This window comes from Salmo salar, chromosome ssa18 (assembly GCF_905237065.1).
Source record: "Salmo salar chromosome ssa18, Ssal_v3.1, whole genome shotgun sequence".
NCBI classification, from domain to species: Eukaryota; Metazoa; Chordata; class Actinopteri; order Salmoniformes; family Salmonidae; genus Salmo; species Salmo salar.
In genome coordinates this window covers 78382794-78403071 of record NC_059459.1, presented here as the reverse complement: position 1 = coordinate 78403071, position 20278 = coordinate 78382794, and the positions used below count along the sequence as shown (strand labels likewise).

At 43.0% G+C, this 20278-nt stretch overlaps 2 protein-coding genes, 1 long non-coding RNA gene and 4 other non-coding genes across 10 annotated transcripts in view; 6 read left to right on the top strand and 1 right to left on the bottom strand.

Moving 5' to 3' along the window:
* Positions 1-4897, top strand: part of LOC106578090 (uncharacterized) — a 51447-nt gene extending 46550 nt beyond the window's left edge. For all 3 annotated transcript variants that reach the window (XR_006760257.1, XR_006760256.1, XM_045700519.1), the window contains 2 exons: positions 4114-4158; positions 4754-4897. Coding sequence is in view for 1 of the 3 variants with exons in the window: in XM_045700519.1 (XP_045556475.1) it covers positions 4114-4158; positions 4754-4864 (156 nt within the window). In the remaining 2 variants the exon portion in view is untranslated. The remainder of the gene's footprint in view (positions 1-4113; positions 4159-4753) is intronic.
* LOC106598165 (piggyBac transposable element-derived protein 4-like) overlaps positions 1-20278 on the top strand; it is a 46964-nt gene that overhangs the window by 24820 nt on the left and 1866 nt on the right. Inside the window, exons 1-5 of one of the 2 annotated variants that reach the window (XM_045700516.1) lie at positions 13201-13343; positions 15660-15707; positions 16032-16081; positions 16338-17135; positions 17490-20170. In XM_045700516.1, the coding sequence (XP_045556472.1) occupies positions 16960-17135; positions 17490-19335 (2022 nt within the window). In that variant the 5' untranslated portion in view covers positions 13201-13343; positions 15660-15707; positions 16032-16081; positions 16338-16959 and the 3' untranslated portion in view covers positions 19336-20170. Of the gene's footprint in view, positions 1-13200; positions 13344-15659; positions 15708-16031; positions 16082-16337; positions 17136-17489; positions 20171-20278 lie in introns of those variants that run through there. The other variant, XM_045700517.1, reaches the window with a different exon arrangement.
* Positions 2258-2329, top strand: LOC123728825 (small nucleolar RNA SNORD30). Its single transcript, XR_006760597.1, has one exon. It is a non-coding gene; the product is annotated as a small nucleolar RNA SNORD30 (small nucleolar RNA).
* LOC123728853 (small nucleolar RNA SNORD22) lies at positions 2663-2788 on the top strand. The gene has a single exon (XR_006760625.1). It is a non-coding gene; the product is annotated as a small nucleolar RNA SNORD22 (small nucleolar RNA).
* Positions 3317-3386, top strand: LOC123728840 (small nucleolar RNA SNORD31). The gene has a single exon (XR_006760612.1). It is a non-coding gene; the product is annotated as a small nucleolar RNA SNORD31 (small nucleolar RNA).
* LOC123728634 (uncharacterized) lies at positions 11228-14835 on the bottom strand. Its single transcript, XR_006760268.1, has 3 exons — positions 14552-14835; positions 12419-12504; positions 11228-11991 (listed from the first exon to the last, which is right to left on the bottom strand). It is a non-coding gene; the product is annotated as an uncharacterized lncRNA (long non-coding RNA).
* On the top strand, positions 19936-20007 carry LOC123728824 (small nucleolar RNA SNORD30). The gene has a single exon (XR_006760596.1). It is a non-coding gene; the product is annotated as a small nucleolar RNA SNORD30 (small nucleolar RNA).

Here is a 20278-nt window from a genome sequence, read left to right as displayed (position 1 = left end):
TGCAGGCAAGAAAAAGGCATGGAAGCCCATTTCCATCCAAGAATTATACTGTTACATCTCACTGGTCATTTATATGGGCGTTGTGAAGTTGAAAACCCTGAAGGACTACTGGAGAAGCTCAAGACTCTACCAACTGCCTTTCCCCACAACTATCATGTCTTGTAAGAGGTTTCTGACTGTCTCGCGGGCGCTTCATATCAGTGACCCACAAGCTGACGACAATAATGACAAGAAGAAGGGGACAGCAAGCTTTGATAGGCTCTGCAAAATCAAACCTCTCTACTCCAGCATTGTTGAGGCCTGCAAGACCCATTTTCAGCCTGCCCAGAACCTGTCCATAGATGAGAGAATGGTAGCCTCAAAGGCCAGAATTGGCATCAAACAATATATGCCTAACAAGCCAACAAGATGGGGTTACAAACTGTTTGTTTTGGCAGATTCTGCGTGTGCCTACACTTGGAATTTCTTTGTTTATGAGGGGAAGTCCATCTCAGCCACCGGTATGGGACTTGGTTATGATTCCGTAATGAAATTATTGGAATTTCCACTGCTGGGGAAGGGCTACAAACTGTTTGTGGATAACTTTTACACAAGCCCTACTCTGTTTACAGACCTGAGGAAGCTGAATGTATGGTCTTGTGGAACCATTCGTCCCAACGGAGTGGGTTTTCCCAAAACAAAAGTAAACGACATGCCTAAGAGGGCTGAAAGGGGTACCATGAGATGGATTCGTAAAGATGACCTGCTCTTTGTAAAGTGGATGGATGCCAGAGAGGTGGTCATGTGCTCCAATATCCACAAATCGTACAGTGGCGATCACATCGGCAGGCGTGCGAAGGGACGCTAATGGGACATGGACCAAGAAAGCTGTCCCCGTTCCAGCTGCTGTAAAGGATTACAATAAGAGCATGGGAGGTGTGGACCTGTCTGATGCGCTGATTGGCTACTACAATGTTCTCCACAAGACAATGAAATGGTACAGGACATTGTTCTATCACTTCATCGACATTGCTGTGGTGAATGCATTCATCCTCCAGAAGGAAATGGCTAGGATCTGTGGAAAGACCCCCATGACACAGCTAGCCTTCAGAGAGCTGCTCATCCAGGAGCTTGCTGACTACGGCACAAAGTCCACTGCAGCACCTTCTGTCCCCTCTACCTCTGTCCCCTCTACCTCTGTCCCCTCTACCTCTGTCCCCTCTACTCCTGCCTCCAGTGATGTTCACCTTCCAAAATACATCACTGCAGACCTGAATGTGCCTCAGGGCGAAAAGGGCTCAGCATGGCGGCGTCGTTGTTCTGTGTGCAAAATGAAATCTCCCATCACCTGCACTACTTGTGCTGTTACCCTCTGCTTTACAACAGAGAGAGACTGCTATGGGCCTTGGCATCAGCAGCTCAATCTGGTGTAGAGGACTGTGGGTGTTCTAAATACTGTAATTGTAAATATGTTTTTTCTCCCTTTGTTTGTGGTGTGTACACTTCTGACATTAGAGCAGCGTTGGCTGCTAACTTGGCCGTTTATCTTAAATACTTCACTTTTGTGTTTTGGGAGGCATTGGATCAGCGTTCTCGTCGCATCTCCTGTTAGTAACTTTTATATAGGGATGCTAATGATCCATTCTGTATGACATTCCTGGGAGTGTGTAAACTTAGTTTTATTATTAAAGCATTTTAGTATGTTCTATATAGGTATGTACTTTTAAATGGACCAGTTTGGCCACTTGGGTACATTTTGGGAAAACTCGTGAGGGAAACCTGGAAAACTTCATACTAAACATTATGTAGTTCTGTCATTCTTGAATGTAACTTTGCACACACATTGTTACCCTGTTGTGGACAACAAAAAATATAGAAAAGCAATGTTTTTTTTTCTGTTATCTTTTACTATTGTGTTATATTGTCCTGCATTATTCTCATCCCTCCACAGACTTCAAAGTGGTTCCTTTCAAATAGTATCAAGAATCAGCATATCCTTTCTTCAGGTCCTGAGCTACAGGCAGTTAGATTTGGGTATGTTATTTTAGGTGGAAATTGATATGGATCCTTATCTATGCAGGTATGGATCCATCCAGTCTAAATGGATATTTTAACACCAGTCTTTAATATGTCCTAGAAGTGGTAGTTCAATGTGAAGTTTGATTTCCTTTTTAAATATTATTTTATTATGTACCAAACATTTCTATCAACTTTTTTTACTTGGCAGGTTTAGCTGTTTACAATTTGTTTGCAGTTTGAGCTATCCCGTCCCTCTGCTGAACATGATGAATATTCTCTTTGGAATCTCGTTCGTCTGAACTCCTGTTGAGAAAAGGAATAGCTGACTTCAGCAGAGGGCTACGTAACCCTGTCATAAAGGCTACATATGTTATGTCTAACCCCCTCCTTGTGCCTGCCTGGTATCTGGTCCCCACCCAGAGATTATCTTGAAGCTTTTGTCTTAGGTTTCCTCTGTATGTGGCTGAACAGGGAGCCGTGATGCCAACTAGACTGGTGAGTTTTGGTTAATGAGTACATTTGGTAACTGTCATGTGAAATGAATCTAGTCATTGTATCTTAACCAGAGCCTCTGCCTTAGCCACAAGCTATAACCAGTCTAGTGTTCATACTCACTGCAAATAAGGGTGAACAGTTGATGTTTGGTAGTCATGGTGACTCTGGCTCCTGGTGATGACACCCGCACTCGTCTTACGCCCTGCGTCGACGACAGAACCGCAAAGGTGGACCCACTGGCGTTGCCATGGCAACAAGGGGACAGCTGGTTGGGGTTACCAACTGTCTGATGGGACCAGAGACTCACACAAAATGGCTGTTGGCTCTGCGTTGTTGATCCAAAATGGCCGCCATTAGATTTAAGATCAAGAAGTAGATGCAAGATCGTTCATGAAATGCTAGTAGCAGCACAAATCACTGGGGTTGATGGGCCACTCAGAATGTAGTCAGTTTATTTACTGTTTCTTGCAGTACCATCAATACAGTTGAAGCAGGATTGAAGTTAGGATACTGACTTACAAATAACTAGTGTCCTGATGTAGTACAGGGCCCTTGTCAGCACTCCCATATTTAGTCTCTCAGGGTGGTAGTGCTGGTCTAGGATCAGTTGTCTTTCAGATAGTTGTGTTACCTCCCCAGCTGATTGGTTACCCCTCTGATCTATCAGCCAATAAAGCAGTCTTTAATGTCCTGCTGTTCAGCATGTTCATTTAGCCTCCTCTCCTTCAGGTCCTGATGGTGGTACCAGACTGGTCACTAGAAGATGCCTGTTACTGAACTACCTCAAGGTGTGTATGATCCACTTAACTTCTGTCCTTTATAATGTAGAAGTGATGATTTCCTGTTACCGCCCCAGTCTGATGTTCAGCTGACTGATTGGTTACTGAACTGATCTCCACTACAGCAGTGTGTTCTGGGGACCCAGAGGAGTGGTGGGTCCCCAGGATTAGATAATGCTGTGCTGTAGACTGATCTAATGTTGGACCACTAGTTCTTACAACATCACTTAATAATCCCTCAACTCTCCTCCCCAGTTTGTCCTTGTGGGTCTGCAGTCTTCAGGAAGGTGTGTATGATTTTGTTTTGACAGCATCTTCACTCACTGACCCTCCACCTCTTGGACTTGCTACCAACTCCACCTACCTTCTACATACTCATTAATGTCACTGAGTGAACTACAATTCTACACAGCTACAACAGCCTTCCCTGTAGCTCAGTTGGTAAGCATTTTTGCAACAATAGCTTATGTTGTTCTAAACACTTAACTACAGCGCACACCCACCACATGGAACATTCTGGAATGCTGTACGTGATGATGGATGCACATGACAGTTGGTTGGCTTCTGTCCGGTGCTCTGTGGCTGGCATCAACCCAGGTTTCCCATCGGTCCTCCTGTGGGTTGGGCAGACACTGACAAGCCTGCTTAGGGGGCAGGGGTAAGGTGGGCTGCCTGCCTGGAGGGAGGGTGTCTGGGTGGGGGCTTGACCCCAGACCCTGGACCACTGGCTGGATGGCTGCAATGACTGAACTAGTGTCCCCTGAGAGTTTCAGAATGCTCTTAATGTAGTCTAGTAATCTAAGATTGGGATTATTTGGTTTTAAAACTTGTGTCTTTTTAGATCTCGTTGGCTGCTGAAGTGTTGCTGTGCTGGTGGAGTGTGAAGGTGTGTAGTGGGAATGACTTATGGTTCCAGTATTATAATGCACTGAGTATGGAGGACATTAAGAACACATTCCTAATATTGAGTTTGCTCTCAGAACAGTAAGCTCCAGTAGCTGGATGTCCTTTGGGTGGTGGACCAGTGTTGATACACATGAGAAACTGGTGCACCTGGCACCTACCATACCTCATTCAAAGGAACTTAAATCTTTGTCTTGCCCGTTCACCCTCTGAGTGGTACACAATCCATGTCTTGTTTAAAAACCCATTTTAACCTGTCTGCATCTACACTGATTTAACAAGTGACTTCAATAAGGGCTAGCTTTCACCTGGTCTGGTTAATGTATTGTACACTCAGTGTAAATGTGTTGTAATGGAAAAGGGGGTCAGATCAATACTAGGAAGATGTTGTTAATGTCCTGTTGAATGTTCCTCTTGGATCATCACTCTGACCCATGCAGTTTGTTAGACACTGACCTGATGAGTCATCATTACCGCCCCAGTCTGATTGGTTACGCTCTGATCAAGTCATCTCATACCTTGTGTATTAGTCCCTACAGTATCACCAGGGTTTAATTCTCACACTATTTTCCCTCTAGCTCTCCTGTTGTACACCGGCAAGCCCTCTTGCACTCCTGTTTGGTCAGCAAGGAAGTGGGACGTCTCGTTGGAACTGGGGAGAACCAGGCCAAGTCAATTCAACCCTGTGACTGTTTTGATGTATAAATAAATCTACAAATTAATGCTTGTCCTATTTTTCTTTATTGGTGGTAGTAAATCAGACTTGGTGTATTTGGCCATTTTGAATGAACCATGTGATGTTCTGAATTCAATACTGAACAATGTGACATTTCCTGTCATCTCATATCATTATGTAGTTATTCTAGGTGGTTGTACGTCAATTATTTTAAGCCATTAATTTGTTTCTGAATGGATGTTATTGTGAGTAGCATGTGTAGTCGTGAAGTGGGCTTTGACACGATGGGACAGTTTAATAATCTAGGGAATAAACTCAGTTGACGCTGCTATCAGAACTGCCAAAGATGGTGGATAAATAAAGCGTACACTCAGGCCCGTTACCATGGGACGAAATGAAAATTACGGTGTGTGACATGGATATCAATGTGCCACCTTGTAGTCCCGAAAACCCTAAATGGGATTCATCTGGTTCGTTCAACCATTACTATAGTGGAAAGATTAGGGTTTTGGGATCAGTGTGAAAACAAGGCGCTGCATGGTCAACCTGTTTACGTTGGTCGTGAAGCATTTACGGTGACTTGGTCTCTGCCGAAGTCGGGCCATTCATAATTTCGCGGAGCAATGCAGAGCTGGTTGATGGTAGGTCCTGTATAAACACAATCGTATGAATTTAGAGCAATTTGGAGCCCCGAATTGTTACACAATGAAGCGCACAGTGATGCGGTATGGAACTCAATTTGGGCTCTGACCACTACAAGGTAATTCAGTGTTTGCTCTTTTGACCCTAGTTCCCGGACACAGATTGATAGTGCAGCAGAACACCACTGGATAGAATACCTGTATGTCTCTAGTGGTGAACTAACTGTATCAGTGCTAGCACAACACCACTATAGAATACCTGTATGTCTCTAGTGGTGAACTGGGATAGTGCAGCAGAATGCAACAGTGCTATAATCTTGGCCATAAAGTGGTTCGGCAAAATTTGATCAGGAATTAAGACTATTAGTGTATGCGACAATGTATATACAAAAATAAGGTTATTGGTATAAAGGTCTTTTATCACTCAGATGGATGGTATTTTCTGTGGCATTAAAAAGGTCTTCGTCTGACATTGGACATGGTGCCAAATAACCTTTCACCTGACTGGTGCATGCTTTCCTTAAAGGAACATTCCACCCAAATACGGTCTTTTGATATTTGCAAAATGCATCATATGGGGATTTCTGTATTTTGAAAGTTACATATCTTGAGAAGTTGATTGCTGATAAGCAAAACATTTTGGGACTGTCACAATGGACTAATGAAACAAGTACCAAAATATGTTTTTTGGATGGAGTTTTCCTTCAACTGGTTTCTAGAACTCCCTGGAAAACTGTATTTTATGGTATTATTCTGTAGTGATGAAATTAAAACCTTTTCAAGACATGAAGTCAAACAGTTACACACCAACACTAACCATGGTGGTGTGACTGAATTTAATATACAGTTATACACCAACACTAACCATGGTGGTGTGACTGAATTTAACAGTTACACACCAAAACTAACCATGGTGGTGTGACTGAATTTAACAGTGACACACCAAAACTAACCATGGTGGTGTGACTGAATTTAACAGTGACACACCAACACTAACCATGGTGGGGTGACTGAATGTAATGAACAGTTATACACCAACACTAACCATGGTGGGGTGACTGAATTTAATATACAGTTATACACCAACACTAACCATGGTGGTGTGACTGAATTTAATATACAGTTATACACCAACACTAACCATGGTGGGGTGACTGAATTTAACAGTTATACACCAACACTAACCATGGTGGGGTGACTGAATTTAACAGTTACACACCAACACTAACCATTGATGGGGTGACTGAATTTAATAAAGAATTTGGTATTTTATTAGGATCCCCATTAGCTGTTGCAAAAGCAGCAGCTACTCTTCCTGGGGTCCACCAAAACATGAAACATAATACAGAATGGCATAATACAGAACATCAATAGCTCAAGGGCAGACCTACATACATTTTTTAAAAGGCACATGTAGCCTACATATCAATACATACACACACTATCTAGGTCAAATAGGGGAGAGGCGTTGTGCCGCTAGGTGTTGCTTTATCTGTTTTTTGAGACCAGGTTTGATGTTTATTTGAGCAACATGAGAAGGAAGTTCCATGCAATATGGGCTCTATATAATACTGTACGCTTCCTTGAATTTGTTCTGGATTTGGGGACTGTGAAAAGACCCCTGGTGGCATGTCTGGTGGGATAAGTGTGTGTGTCAGAGCTGTGTGTAAGTTGACTATGCAAACAATTTGGGATTTTCAACACATGAATGTTTCTTATAAAAAGAAAAAGTGATGCAATCAGTCTCTCCTCAACTCTTAGCCAAGAGAGACTGGCAGCATAGTATTTATATCAGCCCTCTGATTCCAATTAAGAGCAAAACGTGCCGCTCTGTTCTGGGCCAGCTGCAGCTTAACTAGGTCTATCCTTGCAGTGATGGACCACACGACTGGACAATAATCAAGATGAGGGAGAACTAGAATCTGCAGAACTTGCTTTTTGGAGTGTGGCGTGAAAAAAGTAGAGTGTCTCTTTATTACGGCCAGACCTCTCCCCATGTTTACAACCATTGAATCTACAGTTGAAGTCAGAAGTTTACATACACTTAGGTTAGAGCCATTAAAACTCGTTTTTCAACCACTCCACAAATTTCTTGTGAACAAACTATAGTTTTGGCTAGTCGGTTAGGACATCTACTTTGTGCATGACACAAGTAATTTTCCCAACAATTGTTTACAGACAGATTATTTCACTTATAATTCACTGTATCACAATTCCAGTGGGTCAGAAGTTTACATACACCAAGTTCACATCATTTGAGTCAATTGGAGGTGTACCAGTGGATGTATTTCAAGGCCTACCTTCAAACTCAGTGCCTCTTTGGTTGACATCATGGGAAAATCAAAAGAGATCAGCCAAGACCTCAGAAAAAAATTGTAGACCTCCACAAGTCTGGTTCATCCTTCGGAGCAATTTCCAAATGCCTGACTTTGTTGTCCTTAAGCCATTTTGCCACAACTTTGGAAGCATGCTCACCTGTACAAACAATAGTATGCAAGTATAAACCACATGGGACCACGCAGCCGTCAAACCGCTCAGGAAGGAGACTTGTTCTGTCTCCTAGAGATGAACATACTTTGGTGAGAAAAGTGCAAATCAATCCCAGAACAACAGCAAAGGACCTTCTGAAGATGCTGGAGGAAACAGGTACAAAAGTATCTATATCCACAGTAAAACGAGTCCTATATCGACATAACATGAAAGGCTGCTCAGCAAGGAAGAAGCCACTGTTCCGAAACCGCCATAAAAAAGCCAGACTATGGTTTGCAACTGCACATGGGGACAAAGTTCGTACTTTTTGGAGAAATGTCCTCTGGTCTGATGAAACAAAAATAGAACTGTTTGGCCATAATGACCATCGTTATGTTTGGAGGAAAAATGGGGATGCTTGCAAGCCGAAGAACACCATCCCAACCGTGAAGCACAGGGGTGGCAGCATCATGTTGTCGAGTGTGTTGCTACAGGAGGGACTGGTGCACTTCACAAAATAGATGGCATCATGAGGGAGGAGAATTATGTGGATAAATTAAAGCAACAGCTCAAGACATCAGTCAGGAAGTTTAAGCTTGGTCGCAAATGGGTCTTCCAAATGGACAATGACCCCAAGCATGCTTCCAAAGTTGTGTCAAAATGGCTTAAGGACAACAAAGTCAAGGTATTGGAGTGGCCATCACAAAGCCCTGACCTCAATCCTATAGAACATTTGTGGGCAGAACTGAAAAAAGCGTGTGCGAGCAAGGAGGCCTACAAACCTGACTCAGTTACATCAGCTCTGTCAGGAGGAATGGGCAAAAATTCACCCAACTTATTGTGGGAAGCTTGTGGAAGGCTAACCGAAACGTTTGACGCAAGATAAACAATTTAACAGATCCACAGATGAGGCAATCTCTATTGCACTCCACACTGCCCTTTCCCACGTGGACAAAAGGAACACATATGTGAGAATGCTATTCATTGACTACAGCTCAGCGTTCAACATCATAGTGCCCTTAAAGCTCATCACTAAGCTAAGGACCCTGGGACTAAACACCTCACTCTGCAACTGGATCCTGGACCTTCTGATGGGCCGCCCCCAGGTGGTAAGAGTTGGTAACAACTCATCTGCCATTCTGATCCTCAACACGGGGGCCCCCCAAGGGGGCGTGCTCAGTCCCCTTCTGTACTCCTTGTTCACTCATGACTGCAAGGCCAGGCACGACTCCAACACCTTCATTAAGTTTGCCAATGACACAACAGTGGTAGGCCTGATCACCGACAAAATGAGACAGCCTATAGGGAGGAGGTCAGAGACCTGACTGTGTGGTGCAAGGACAATAGCCTCTCCCTCAACATGATCAAGACAAAGGAGATGATTGTGGACTACAGGAAAAGGAGGACCGAGCACGCCCCCATTCTCATCGACGGGGCTGTAGTGGAGCAGGTTGAGAGTTTCAAGTTCCTTTGTTTCCACATCACCAACAAACTAACATGGTCCAAGCACACCAAGACAGTCGTGAAGAGGGCACGACAAAACCTATTCCCCCTCAGGAGACTGAAAAAGATTTGCCATGGGACCTCAGATCCTCAAAAGGTTCTACAGCTGCACCATCGAGAGCATCCTGACGGGTTGTATCACTGCCTGGTATGGCAACTGCTCGGCCTCCGACGGCAAGGCACTACAGAAGGTAGTGCGTACGACCCAGTACATCACCGGGGCCAAGCTTCCTGCCATCCAGGACCTCTTTACCAGGCGGTGTCAGAGGAAGGCACTAAAAATTGTCAAAGACTCCAGCCACCCTAGTCATAGACTGTTCTCTCTGCTACCACACGGCAAGCGGTACCGGAGCGCCAAGTCTAGATCCAAGAGTCTTCTAAACAGCTTCTATCCCCAAGCCATAAGACTCCTGAACAGCTAATCAAATGGCTACCCAGACTATTTGCATTGCCCCCCCCCCCACCCCCATGCTGCTGCTACTCTCTGTTATTATCTTTGCATAGCCACTTTAATAACTCTACCTACATGTACATATTACCTCAATTACCTCGACACCGGTGCCCCCCGCACATTGACTCTGTACCGGTGCCCCCTGTATATAGCCCCACTATTGTTATTTACTGCTGCTCTTTAATCATTTGTTATTCTTATCTCTTACTTTTTTAGGGATTTTCTTCAAACTGCATTGTTGGTTATGGGCTTGTAAGTAAGCATTTCACAGTAAGGTCTACTACACCTGTTGTATTTGGTGATTGTGACAAATACAATTTGATTTGAAACGGTTTTGTGATGAATAAGCCACCTGATTCGGTGGAAGATGGAGTTGAATTTGTCTTTCTGATATTAATGAAATTACTCCAAAGTTTTTCCTCTTCATTCTTTATATCATTGATCTTGGCTTCATAATACAGTTACTTCTTCATTTTGTTGAGTTTAGTCACATCATTTCTCATTTTGCCTTAACAGTTCTAACAGTCCGTTTCTTAACAGGTGCATGTTTATCAGTAATCGAAAGAAGCAATTTCATAAATTCATCAAGTGTAGCGTTTGAATGCTCCTCATTTCTCACATCAGACCAACAAATATTTTTCACATCATCCACATGAGAGTCACAGCAAAGTCTTTTGTATGATTTCTTAGACACTATTTTAGGCCCAGCTGTTGGAACTTTGGCTTTCCAGGATATAGCCACTATATTGTGATCGCTGCATCCAATGGCTACGGATACAGCTTTAGAACAAAGTTACACACCAACACTAACTATGGTGGCGTGAATGAATTTAACAGTTACACACCAACACTAACTATGGTGGGGTGACTGAATTTAACAGTTACACACCAGCACTAACTATGGTGGGGTGAATGAATTTAACAGTTACACACCAGCACTAACTATGGTGGGGTGAATGAATTTAACAGTTACACACCAGCACTAACTATGATGGGGTGAATGAATTTAACAGTTACACACCAGCACTAACTATGATGGGGTGAATGAATTTAACAGTTACACACCAGCACTAACCATGGTGGGGTGAATGAATTTAATATACAGTTATAGACCAACACTAACCATGGTGGGGTGACTGAATTTAATATACAGTTATAGACCAACACTAACCATGGTGGGGTGACTGAATTGAATATATAGTTATACACCAACACTAACCATGGTGGGGTGACTGAATTTAACAGTTACAAATCAACACTAACCATGGTGGGGTGACTGAATTTAACAGTTATACACCAACACTAACCATGGTGGGATGAGTGAATTTTAATAACTGATACATTAAAGTGAAGCACTGGTTGGCAGAAAACCAACCAACCACTGTAAACAGTTATTACTCAGTATGATGGTACTGTCTAGTAGCATCTGAGAGGTGTACTACAAAGCAGCATCAATGAGCTAGCCAGCTAATTTTCATAAATAACCGCAAATTAATTGATTTGAGTTCATTCAAAACGCTGACGTGAGTTTTGGTTGTTGAGTCAATTAGACCACGGCCATTTCAAGCTTACCGGTATCTTTCTAAAACTGTTTTCCTGCTTTGTGATGTTATCCCACTCCTTGTTGTTTGACATGACAAGCAGTGCAGTGGCATGATGGTACAAACACACTGGTACCCAGAATGGCCTACTAGTGTTTCTCAACCTTGTTCTAATCAGAGACAGGAAAGCTATGTTTTGTGCAATTGCACATTTAGGGGCGGTTTCCTGGAAACCAATTAACCCTAGTCCTGGACTGAAAAGCATCTGTGTCCGGGAAACTTCCCCTAAAACTAGCATTATAGAACTGATTAAGTTGTCAGCAAACAACATCCCACAGAGCGGAGGTTGAGAAACACTGAAGCTTCTTTAGATGCGTTTTATTAATGCACACCCAGGATGTTAATCTGCAGTGAAGACGCGTGCAGCGATGTCATCCAGTAGCCAGTCTGCTCCGGTCAGTAGGTTCTCTCCAGTCACAGCACTGCAGCCGATGATACACCAGTGGTGGGTCTTAATGTCATCCAGGCCCAGGGCCTACACACACACACACACACACACACACACACACACACACACACACACACACACACACACACACACACACACACACACACACACACACACACACACACACACACACACACACACACACACAAATAGATGAATCAAGTATTAGACATGAAATCAAAGTTATCAACCAATGTATTTCCAACCCACTGATGATAAATACTTAAATTGTGTGGGAGTGTGTGTGTGTGTGTGTGTGTGTGCGTGCGTGTGCGTGTGTGTATATAGGGGGGGTACTCTGTTCTCGTAGGTGTGAAACAGCATGTGTGTCTAAACCATTACAGTATGGAAATTGTAAAGGATATGGTCACGTGTCAAACGTTAGCAGACGAGAGAAGGCTGATATTGAAGAATCTGTGAATGTTAAATGTTGCATCTGTGGTGGGTATCATACTCCGGACTTCCTTGAGTGCCCTGTTCGGGTGAAGGAGGTCAAGGTGCCAAAGATCAGGGCTGCTCAGCGGATCTCCTATATGGAGGCTGTGAAGAGAGTCAAAGGGGCAAGAAGTTGAAGTTATGGCAGTGGATGTATTGCAACCAGTTGCTAGTGTTTTAACTATTTGATAGTTTATTAGGATCCCCATTAGCTGTTGCAAAAGCAGCAGCTACTCTTCCTGGGGTCCACCAAAACATGAAACATAATACAGAATGGCATAATACAGAACATCATTAGACAAGAACAGCTCAAGGACAGAACTACATACATTTTTAAAAAGGCAAATGTAGCCTACATATCAATACATACACAAACTATCAATCGGTTGATCTGGATAAACTCATTGTGAAGGTGGATTTTGTAGCATTTATAGCCACAGTGATTAATTGTACAGGACAAGTGTCCAAGAAGTCCAAGAAGCTGGATATCATTATATCTTCTGCAGCCAGAGAAGATTTCGCATAAGCACGAATACAAGGACTTTTGTCACCAGGAAATGTCCTGCCCTCACAGGAGGCTTCTGAGGCTGTGTTGGACCTGATTAGAATGAGGTTTTTACAGAAAAGCAGGTTGATTTTATTTAGTTAATTTCTTTTTTGGTAGTTTGTATGATATTTTATTTATTTTTACCCAAATGTTTTCCTTTTTATCCACCCGCCCAGTAGGTGACGGAATGCACATTTAATTGTTGTGAACGCCATTATACCATAGAAGAAGAAGAAGGAGGAGGAGGAGGAGGAGGAGGAGGGACAGCGACATCTGGTCATTCATTGATTTTCATTCTGGTCAGAGAGAGTTGTTGTGATTTCTCCTCTCTGTGTGTAAACTTTTTCATTTTCTCCTCTCATGATGCTGACGACTCGGTAGAGAATATGCCTCTCAGGTAAGCTGCATATTACTGAAATGTCTGCCATGCATTGTACAATGACTCACTTTAGCGGCAGTAAAACGATACAAGCGTTAGTTTGCCAACTGGCTAGTTTGGTGGTTTTTGTTATCTCCTAGCTTACCACGTGTCATGTTGGTGTTAGCTAGTAGGCTAGCTTTCCAGGTAGGAGAAGTGACCACCATCACTCTCTTACCGAATCAGACTTTGAAGAAGAAAATGATCAGATTCTGAGTAGCATTTGGCCCCTGATTCGACTGTCGTTGCTGCGCTAATGGCACCTTATTCTCAACAGTTTACTACTGATTAACGTTGATCTGGTCAAAAGTAGTTCACTGTATTGGAAAAAGGTTCCTTTAGCGACGATATCAATGTCGGGTTTTATATGCCTGCACGTTGTCATGTGGTGATTCTACCATGTTTTATGTAGTGGTGCTACCATGCTCTGTTTTAGCTCTCTCTTTATGTAGTGGTGCTACCATGCTCTGTTTTAGCTCTCTCTTTATGTAGTGGTGCTACCATGCTCTGTTTTAGCTCTCTCTTTATGTAGTGGTGCTACCATGCTCTGTTTTAGCTCTCTCTTTATGTAGTGGTGTGGCCAGTGTTGCCAACTAATTTTCAGGGTAAGTTGCTAGAGGCAGGTTGATGTGATGCAGAATACACAATAACGTTACTCAAATTGATTTGATATTTGTTCAGGTACAGACTCCCACTCTGTTCTGTACAATTTTCATTGAGACATGTTGATTGATGTTATAAGTTCTGTTGAAGATCAAACATTGGTGACCAACTATATTCCTCGGATTTGTCTCGTCTAACGCATACTGCTGCTGCAGCAGTCAGCCAACAATAATTTGAGTAAAGAGAAACTCGTTTGTGTCAGAGGGAAAATGCCTGCATTATAGCTTTGAGTCACTTTTCAAAAGTTGCTAAAAAGTTCCAAATACATTTGTTGCTAGGTGTTGATTGGGGGGAAAAAGTTGCCAGGGTAGTCTGAAAAGTTGCTAAATCTAGCAACAAAATTGCACGGATGGCGTCTTTGTCGTGTTTTGTCCAATATATAAAATAAAAAATCCCAGCTCCCCTCCCCCAGGAGGCTTTTTGGTAGGCCATCATAGTAAATACTAATTTGTTCTTAGGTTACTTGCCTAGTTAAATAAAATGAACATTGCTCTGGTCAAAAGTTGTAACGTAAACTAACTCACTTTTTTACGTCGCGCTGGTCCATACAATTGACCTTATTTTAGCGCCCAAAAAACGTAATACTTCCAGATCAGCTGTAATATCAATACCATTTGTAAAGCGCAATTTCTCCCCTTTCAACAAAATCAATGACGAGGCCTTCATGATGCCCACCTCTGCATGATTCAAGAAGGCGATGAGCTCCGTCGGGTCTTTTTAAAAATGGCGGGTGGGGAAGCTAAACCTATTGGGTGACACGGGAACCAAACCGGCTGCGCAGGGGCGCCATCGTGCATAAATGTATTTTGTCTCCCCAGGACTTGCAGCGCGTCTGCGTCAGAAATAGGAATGACTCCTATTTTTTCCCCTTGGCAACGCAGACCCTCGTTGACGTGCGTGAGCAGTGTGGGTGCAATAATTGAATTACATACATTTTTTTGAATCTATTTTGCAACACTCGCGCAAAAAAATGGCTAGGTATCCTCCTTATCCTGTCCCTTGTTTTCAAACGGTGAGTGAAGTCCTACACCTGGTGGAGAGAGTCTGTAAGACAGAATTAGATGCTTTATACGTGCTGTACTTTACGCCATTACCATGGCAATCAACGCTTGAATAGAAACGTATTTAACACCACAACGCAGTCAATTAGTTTTCTTTGCAGCCTCGTTTGAATGTCGCGGTTGTGCACATTTGTACAGAATGGGGTTAGTCATTGTGCTAGCTTTAGTTAGCAAAACTACCTTTAATTTACCTCATACTGGACTCTGACATAAAGTCCTCCGGATGTTCAGCATTTAACTGGCTCATAAGTGACTGGCTGTAAATTATAATCCTCAATGACAAGCATTTGTCAGATAATTATTTACACTTTTATATTTTAGTCATTTAGCAGACACTCTTATCCAGAGCGACTTACAGTAGTGAATGCATACATTTCATACATTTTTTTTTCTCCGTACTGGTCCCCCGTGGGAATCGAACCCACAACCCTGGCGTTGCAAACTGAGCCACACGGGACAATTATAATTTTATTTGTTAAGCTACTCTTTGATTTGATGGGCTCTATTTAAGAACCTATCCTCTCATAGAAACCAAACTATAACTAACATTATTTTATGATTCCTTCTATAGAATACCTGATTCCAGACCACGAGACTGATGTACTTTGTGAAAATCCAGGTTGGTGAAATGTCAAGACACTGGCTTCATTTGAAATGATACTCTACTTCCCTTTATAGTGCACTACCATAGACCAGGACCTGTGCACTATAAAGGGAGTAGGGTGTGACTTTGGATGCAGACTCTTTCACTATCCCCTTTTGGCTGGCCAACTATACAAGATGGCTACTGGGACATGCTACAGTCCCAATGATGTTAAACTTAGCTCAGGTTGAACTGATGTGAAACGACATGAACTACTGAGTGACTGTATATAAATGCAGCAGTTAGTCATCGTATTTCTCAATCGGCAAACTAATACAATGTTTGCCTTTCCTTCTCCAGGGTTTGGGTGCTGTGGTCAGTGGAATTGCAGCGTGGACTCCAACATACTCGTAAGTTGTGTTTCTGAAACTGTCCCAAATGGCACCCTCTATAGTGCACTACTTTTGACCAGAGCTTTAAGGACCCTAGTCAGAAGTAGTGTACTAGAAAGGGAGGTCTTTCCCAGAATAACAATCGTTCTCTGCAACCACATGATAAACCTTTTGGAATCTCGTTTGTCTGAATTCCTGTTGATGTTAAATGACCTGACACCCTGCTGAGTAGTCTAGTTAAATGTCCTGTACATTTTTTTTGTTTGTTTTACAGTTGACTGTCCTGAAACAAGATGGCTGTTCTGGGCTGCTTTTAAACCTCTACAGGATCAGTGTCCTGAAATCTGGACAGCTGCTGCTCAATATGTGACTAGAAAGGCATTCTAAACAACAGCCAACTTTCCGGGACATCGACATGTCTTATATCGTCAGAAAGCTTAAATATTTGTTAATCTAACCGCAGTATCTAATTTACAGTAGCTATTCCAGTGGGACAAAATACCATGCTATTGTTTGGGGATAGTGCACAACAACAAAACGCTTATCAATGCTACTTGTTTGATACATTCACCTCTGACATATTGGCTACACAACACGTCAATTAGCCTAATGAAGGTAAGCCGTCGTTAGGCACCAATGAGACCAGCGGTGTCCACTTGATTGACAGTCTTGGTTCAAGGACCACATATCATTTTGAAACCGATCTAGCTAGATAGCCAATGAGCTGGGCTTTCCAGCAGCATGTGAACGCCTTTTGTACTACAAACAACCATCATGCTAGAGCAGTGGGCAACAGTGTTCATTCTCTGGTGAAAGCAAACAGGACTCACGGTAGTTAATGATACGCAGTGGTTCGTTCTCTTCTACAAACTTTTGTCAAAACTAAAAAAGAAAACATGGCTACTACTAGTGGAAAAGCTACATCCAAGTTTACACATTTGGATGAGAACATTGCAGAAATGGACTGGGAGAGTGACATAGAACTGATGGATGAGGACTCCATGAGTGAGTACAGTTTTGATTCCAGTGAGGAAGAAATGTTTTTGGAAGGAGAAGATCCACTTTTAGATCAGTAAGTAAAATAGGTTTTTGCATCTCATGCTAATGCAGTTGTTTATATGGTTGCATATTCATTTGAGATATTTCTATATAGTTATATGGACCTGAGGCATATAATGTATTAGCATAGCCTATGTGTGTTTTCTGTTGGCTATGACATGCTGTTGTTTTTGAGTGTCTTAATGCCTGTTGGTCCACATATTTCATTATAGTGATTGTGTTCCCCATACTCTATATAATATAGATGAGTGCTGTGTATTTGATATATTGACGCAGTGCTCACTCCCTGCTAAAATAAAGGTTAAATAAAATAAGGAATAGGAACTTGAGTTCTAAACATTTTATTTATTTTTTTAATCCTCAATAGATGTAGAGACTCTGATGACCTGTGGGAGCCACCTCCAAAGAAACCACATTCAAGTCCATCCCACACTGATTCAAACATAGGAAGTGGTTCCTCCAGTCTGACCCCTGCTGCTGTCTCTGGCTCCACACCCACCCGTCCATCTAGAGGTGTTATGAGTCCAGACCAGAAGCGGAGGAGGGCCAGTGTACCAGCGGCAACTTCAACCGAGGGAGAGGACCGTTGGCGCACTGTGCTAGAGGATGATGTGGAGCCACTTCCACCAACATTTAGACCTAAAAGGCAGCCAGGACCTCAGCTGGACATGACTGGAAAGTACAGCCCCCTTCATCTTTTCCAGCTGTTTTTCTCCTTGTCAGTTCTTGATTTGCTTGTGTCTAACACCAACAAGTATGGGGCTAAGAAGCATGCAGGCAAGAAAGAGGCATGGAAGCCCATTTCCATCCAAGAATTATACTGTTACATCTCACTGGTCATTTATATGGGCGTTGTGAAGTTGAAAACCCTGAAGGACTACTGGAGAAGCTCAAGACTCTACCAACTGCCTTTCCCCACAACTATCATGTCTTGTAAGAGGTTTCTGACTGTCTCGCGGGCGCTTCATATCAGTGACCCACAAGCTGACGAGAACAATGACAAGAAGAAGGGGACAGCAAGCTTTGATAGGCTCTGCAAAATCAAACCTCTCTACTCCAGCATTGTTGAGGCCTGCAAGACCCATTTTCAGCCTGCCCAGAACCTGTCCATAGATGAGAGAATGGTAGCCTCAAAGGCCAGAATTGGCATCAAACAATATATGCCTAACAAGCCAACAAGATGGGGTTACAAACTGTTTGTTTTGGCAGATTCTGCGTGTGCCTACACTTGGAATTTCTTTGTTTATGAGGGGAAGTCCATCTCAGCCACCGGTATGGGACTTGGTTATGATTCCGTAATGAAATTATTGGAATTTCCACTGCTGGGGAAGGGCTACAAACTGTTTGTGGATAACTTTTACACAAGCCCTACTCTGTTTACAGACCTGAGGAAGCTGAATGTATGGTCTTGTGGAACCATTCGTCCCAACGGAGTGGGTTTTCCCGACACAAAAGTAAACGACATGCCTAAGAGGGCTGAAAGGGGTACCATGAGATGGATTCGTAAAGATGACCTGCTCTTTGTAAAGTGGATGGATGCCAGGGAGGTGGTCATGTGCTCCAATATCCACAAATCGTACAGTGGCGATCACATCGGCAGGCGTGCGAAGGACGCTAATGGGACATGGACCAAGAAAGCTGTCCCCGTTCCAGCTGCTGTAAAGGATTACAATAAGAGCATGGGAGGTGTGGACCTGTCTGATGCTCTCATAGGCTACTACAATGTTCTCCACAAGACAATGAAATGGTACAAGACATTGTTCTATCACTTCATCGACATTGCTGTGGTGAATGCATTCATCCTCCAGAAGGAAATGGCTAGGATCTGTGGAAAGACCCCCATGACACAGCTAGCCTTCAGAGAGCTGCTCATCCAGGAGCTTGCTGACTACGGCACAAAGTCCACTGCAGCACCCTCTGTCCCCTCTACCTCTGTCCCCTCTACCTCTGTCCCCTCTACCTCTGTCCCCTCTACCTCTGTCCCCTCTACCTCTGTCCCCTCTACTCCTGCCTCCAGTGATGTTCACCTTCCAAAATACATCAGTGCAGACCTGAATGTGCCTCGGGGCAAAAAAGCCACAGTAGGGAGGCGTCGTTGTGCTCTGTGCCACAGGAAATGTCCCATCACCTGCACTACTTGTGCTGTTACCCTCTGCTTTACAGCGGAGAGAGACTGCTATGGGCCTTGGCATCAGCAGCTCAATCTGGTGTAGAGGACTGTGGGTGTTCTAAATACTCTAAATGTAAATATGTTTTTTCTCCCTTTGTTTGTGGTGTGTACACTTCTGACATTAGAGCAGCGTTGGCTGCTAACTTGGCCGTTTATCTTAAATACTTCACTTCTGTGTTTTGGGAGGCATTGGATCAGCGTTCTCTTTGCGTCTCCTGTTAGTAACTTGTATATAGGGATGCTAATGATCCATTATGTATGACATTCCTGGGAGTGTGTAAACTTAGTTTTATTATTAAAGCATTTTAGTATGTTCTCTATAGGTATGTACTTTTAAATGGACCAGTTTGGCCACTTGGGTACATTTGGGAAAACTCTAACAGGCAGTTAGATTTGGGTATTTTATTTTAGGTGGAAATTGAGATGGATCCTTATCTATGCAGGTATGGATCCATCCAGTCTAAATGGATATTTTAACACCAGTCTTTAATATGTCCTAGAAGTTGTAGTTCAATGTGAAGTTTGATTTCCTTTTTAAATATTATTTTATTATGTACCAAACATTTCTATTCAACTTTTTTTTACTTGGCAGGTTTAGCTGTTTACAGTTTGTTTGCAGTTTGAGCTATCCCGTCCCTCTGCTGAACATGATGAATATTCTCTTTGGAATCTCGTTCGTCTGAACTCCTGTTGAGAAAAGGAATAGCTGACTTCAGCAGAGGGCTACGTAACCCTGTCATAAAGGCTACATATGTTATGTCAAACCCCTCCTTGTGCCTGCCTGGTATCTGGTCCCCACCCAGAGATTATCTTGAAGCTTTTGTCTTAGGTTTCCTCTGTGTGTGGCTGAACAGGGAGCCGTGATACCAACTAGACTGGTGAGTTTTGGTTAATGAGTACGTTTGGTAATTGTCATGTGAAATGTGTCTAGTCCTTGTATCTTAACCAGAGCCTCTGCCTTAGCCACAAGCTATAACCAGTCTAGT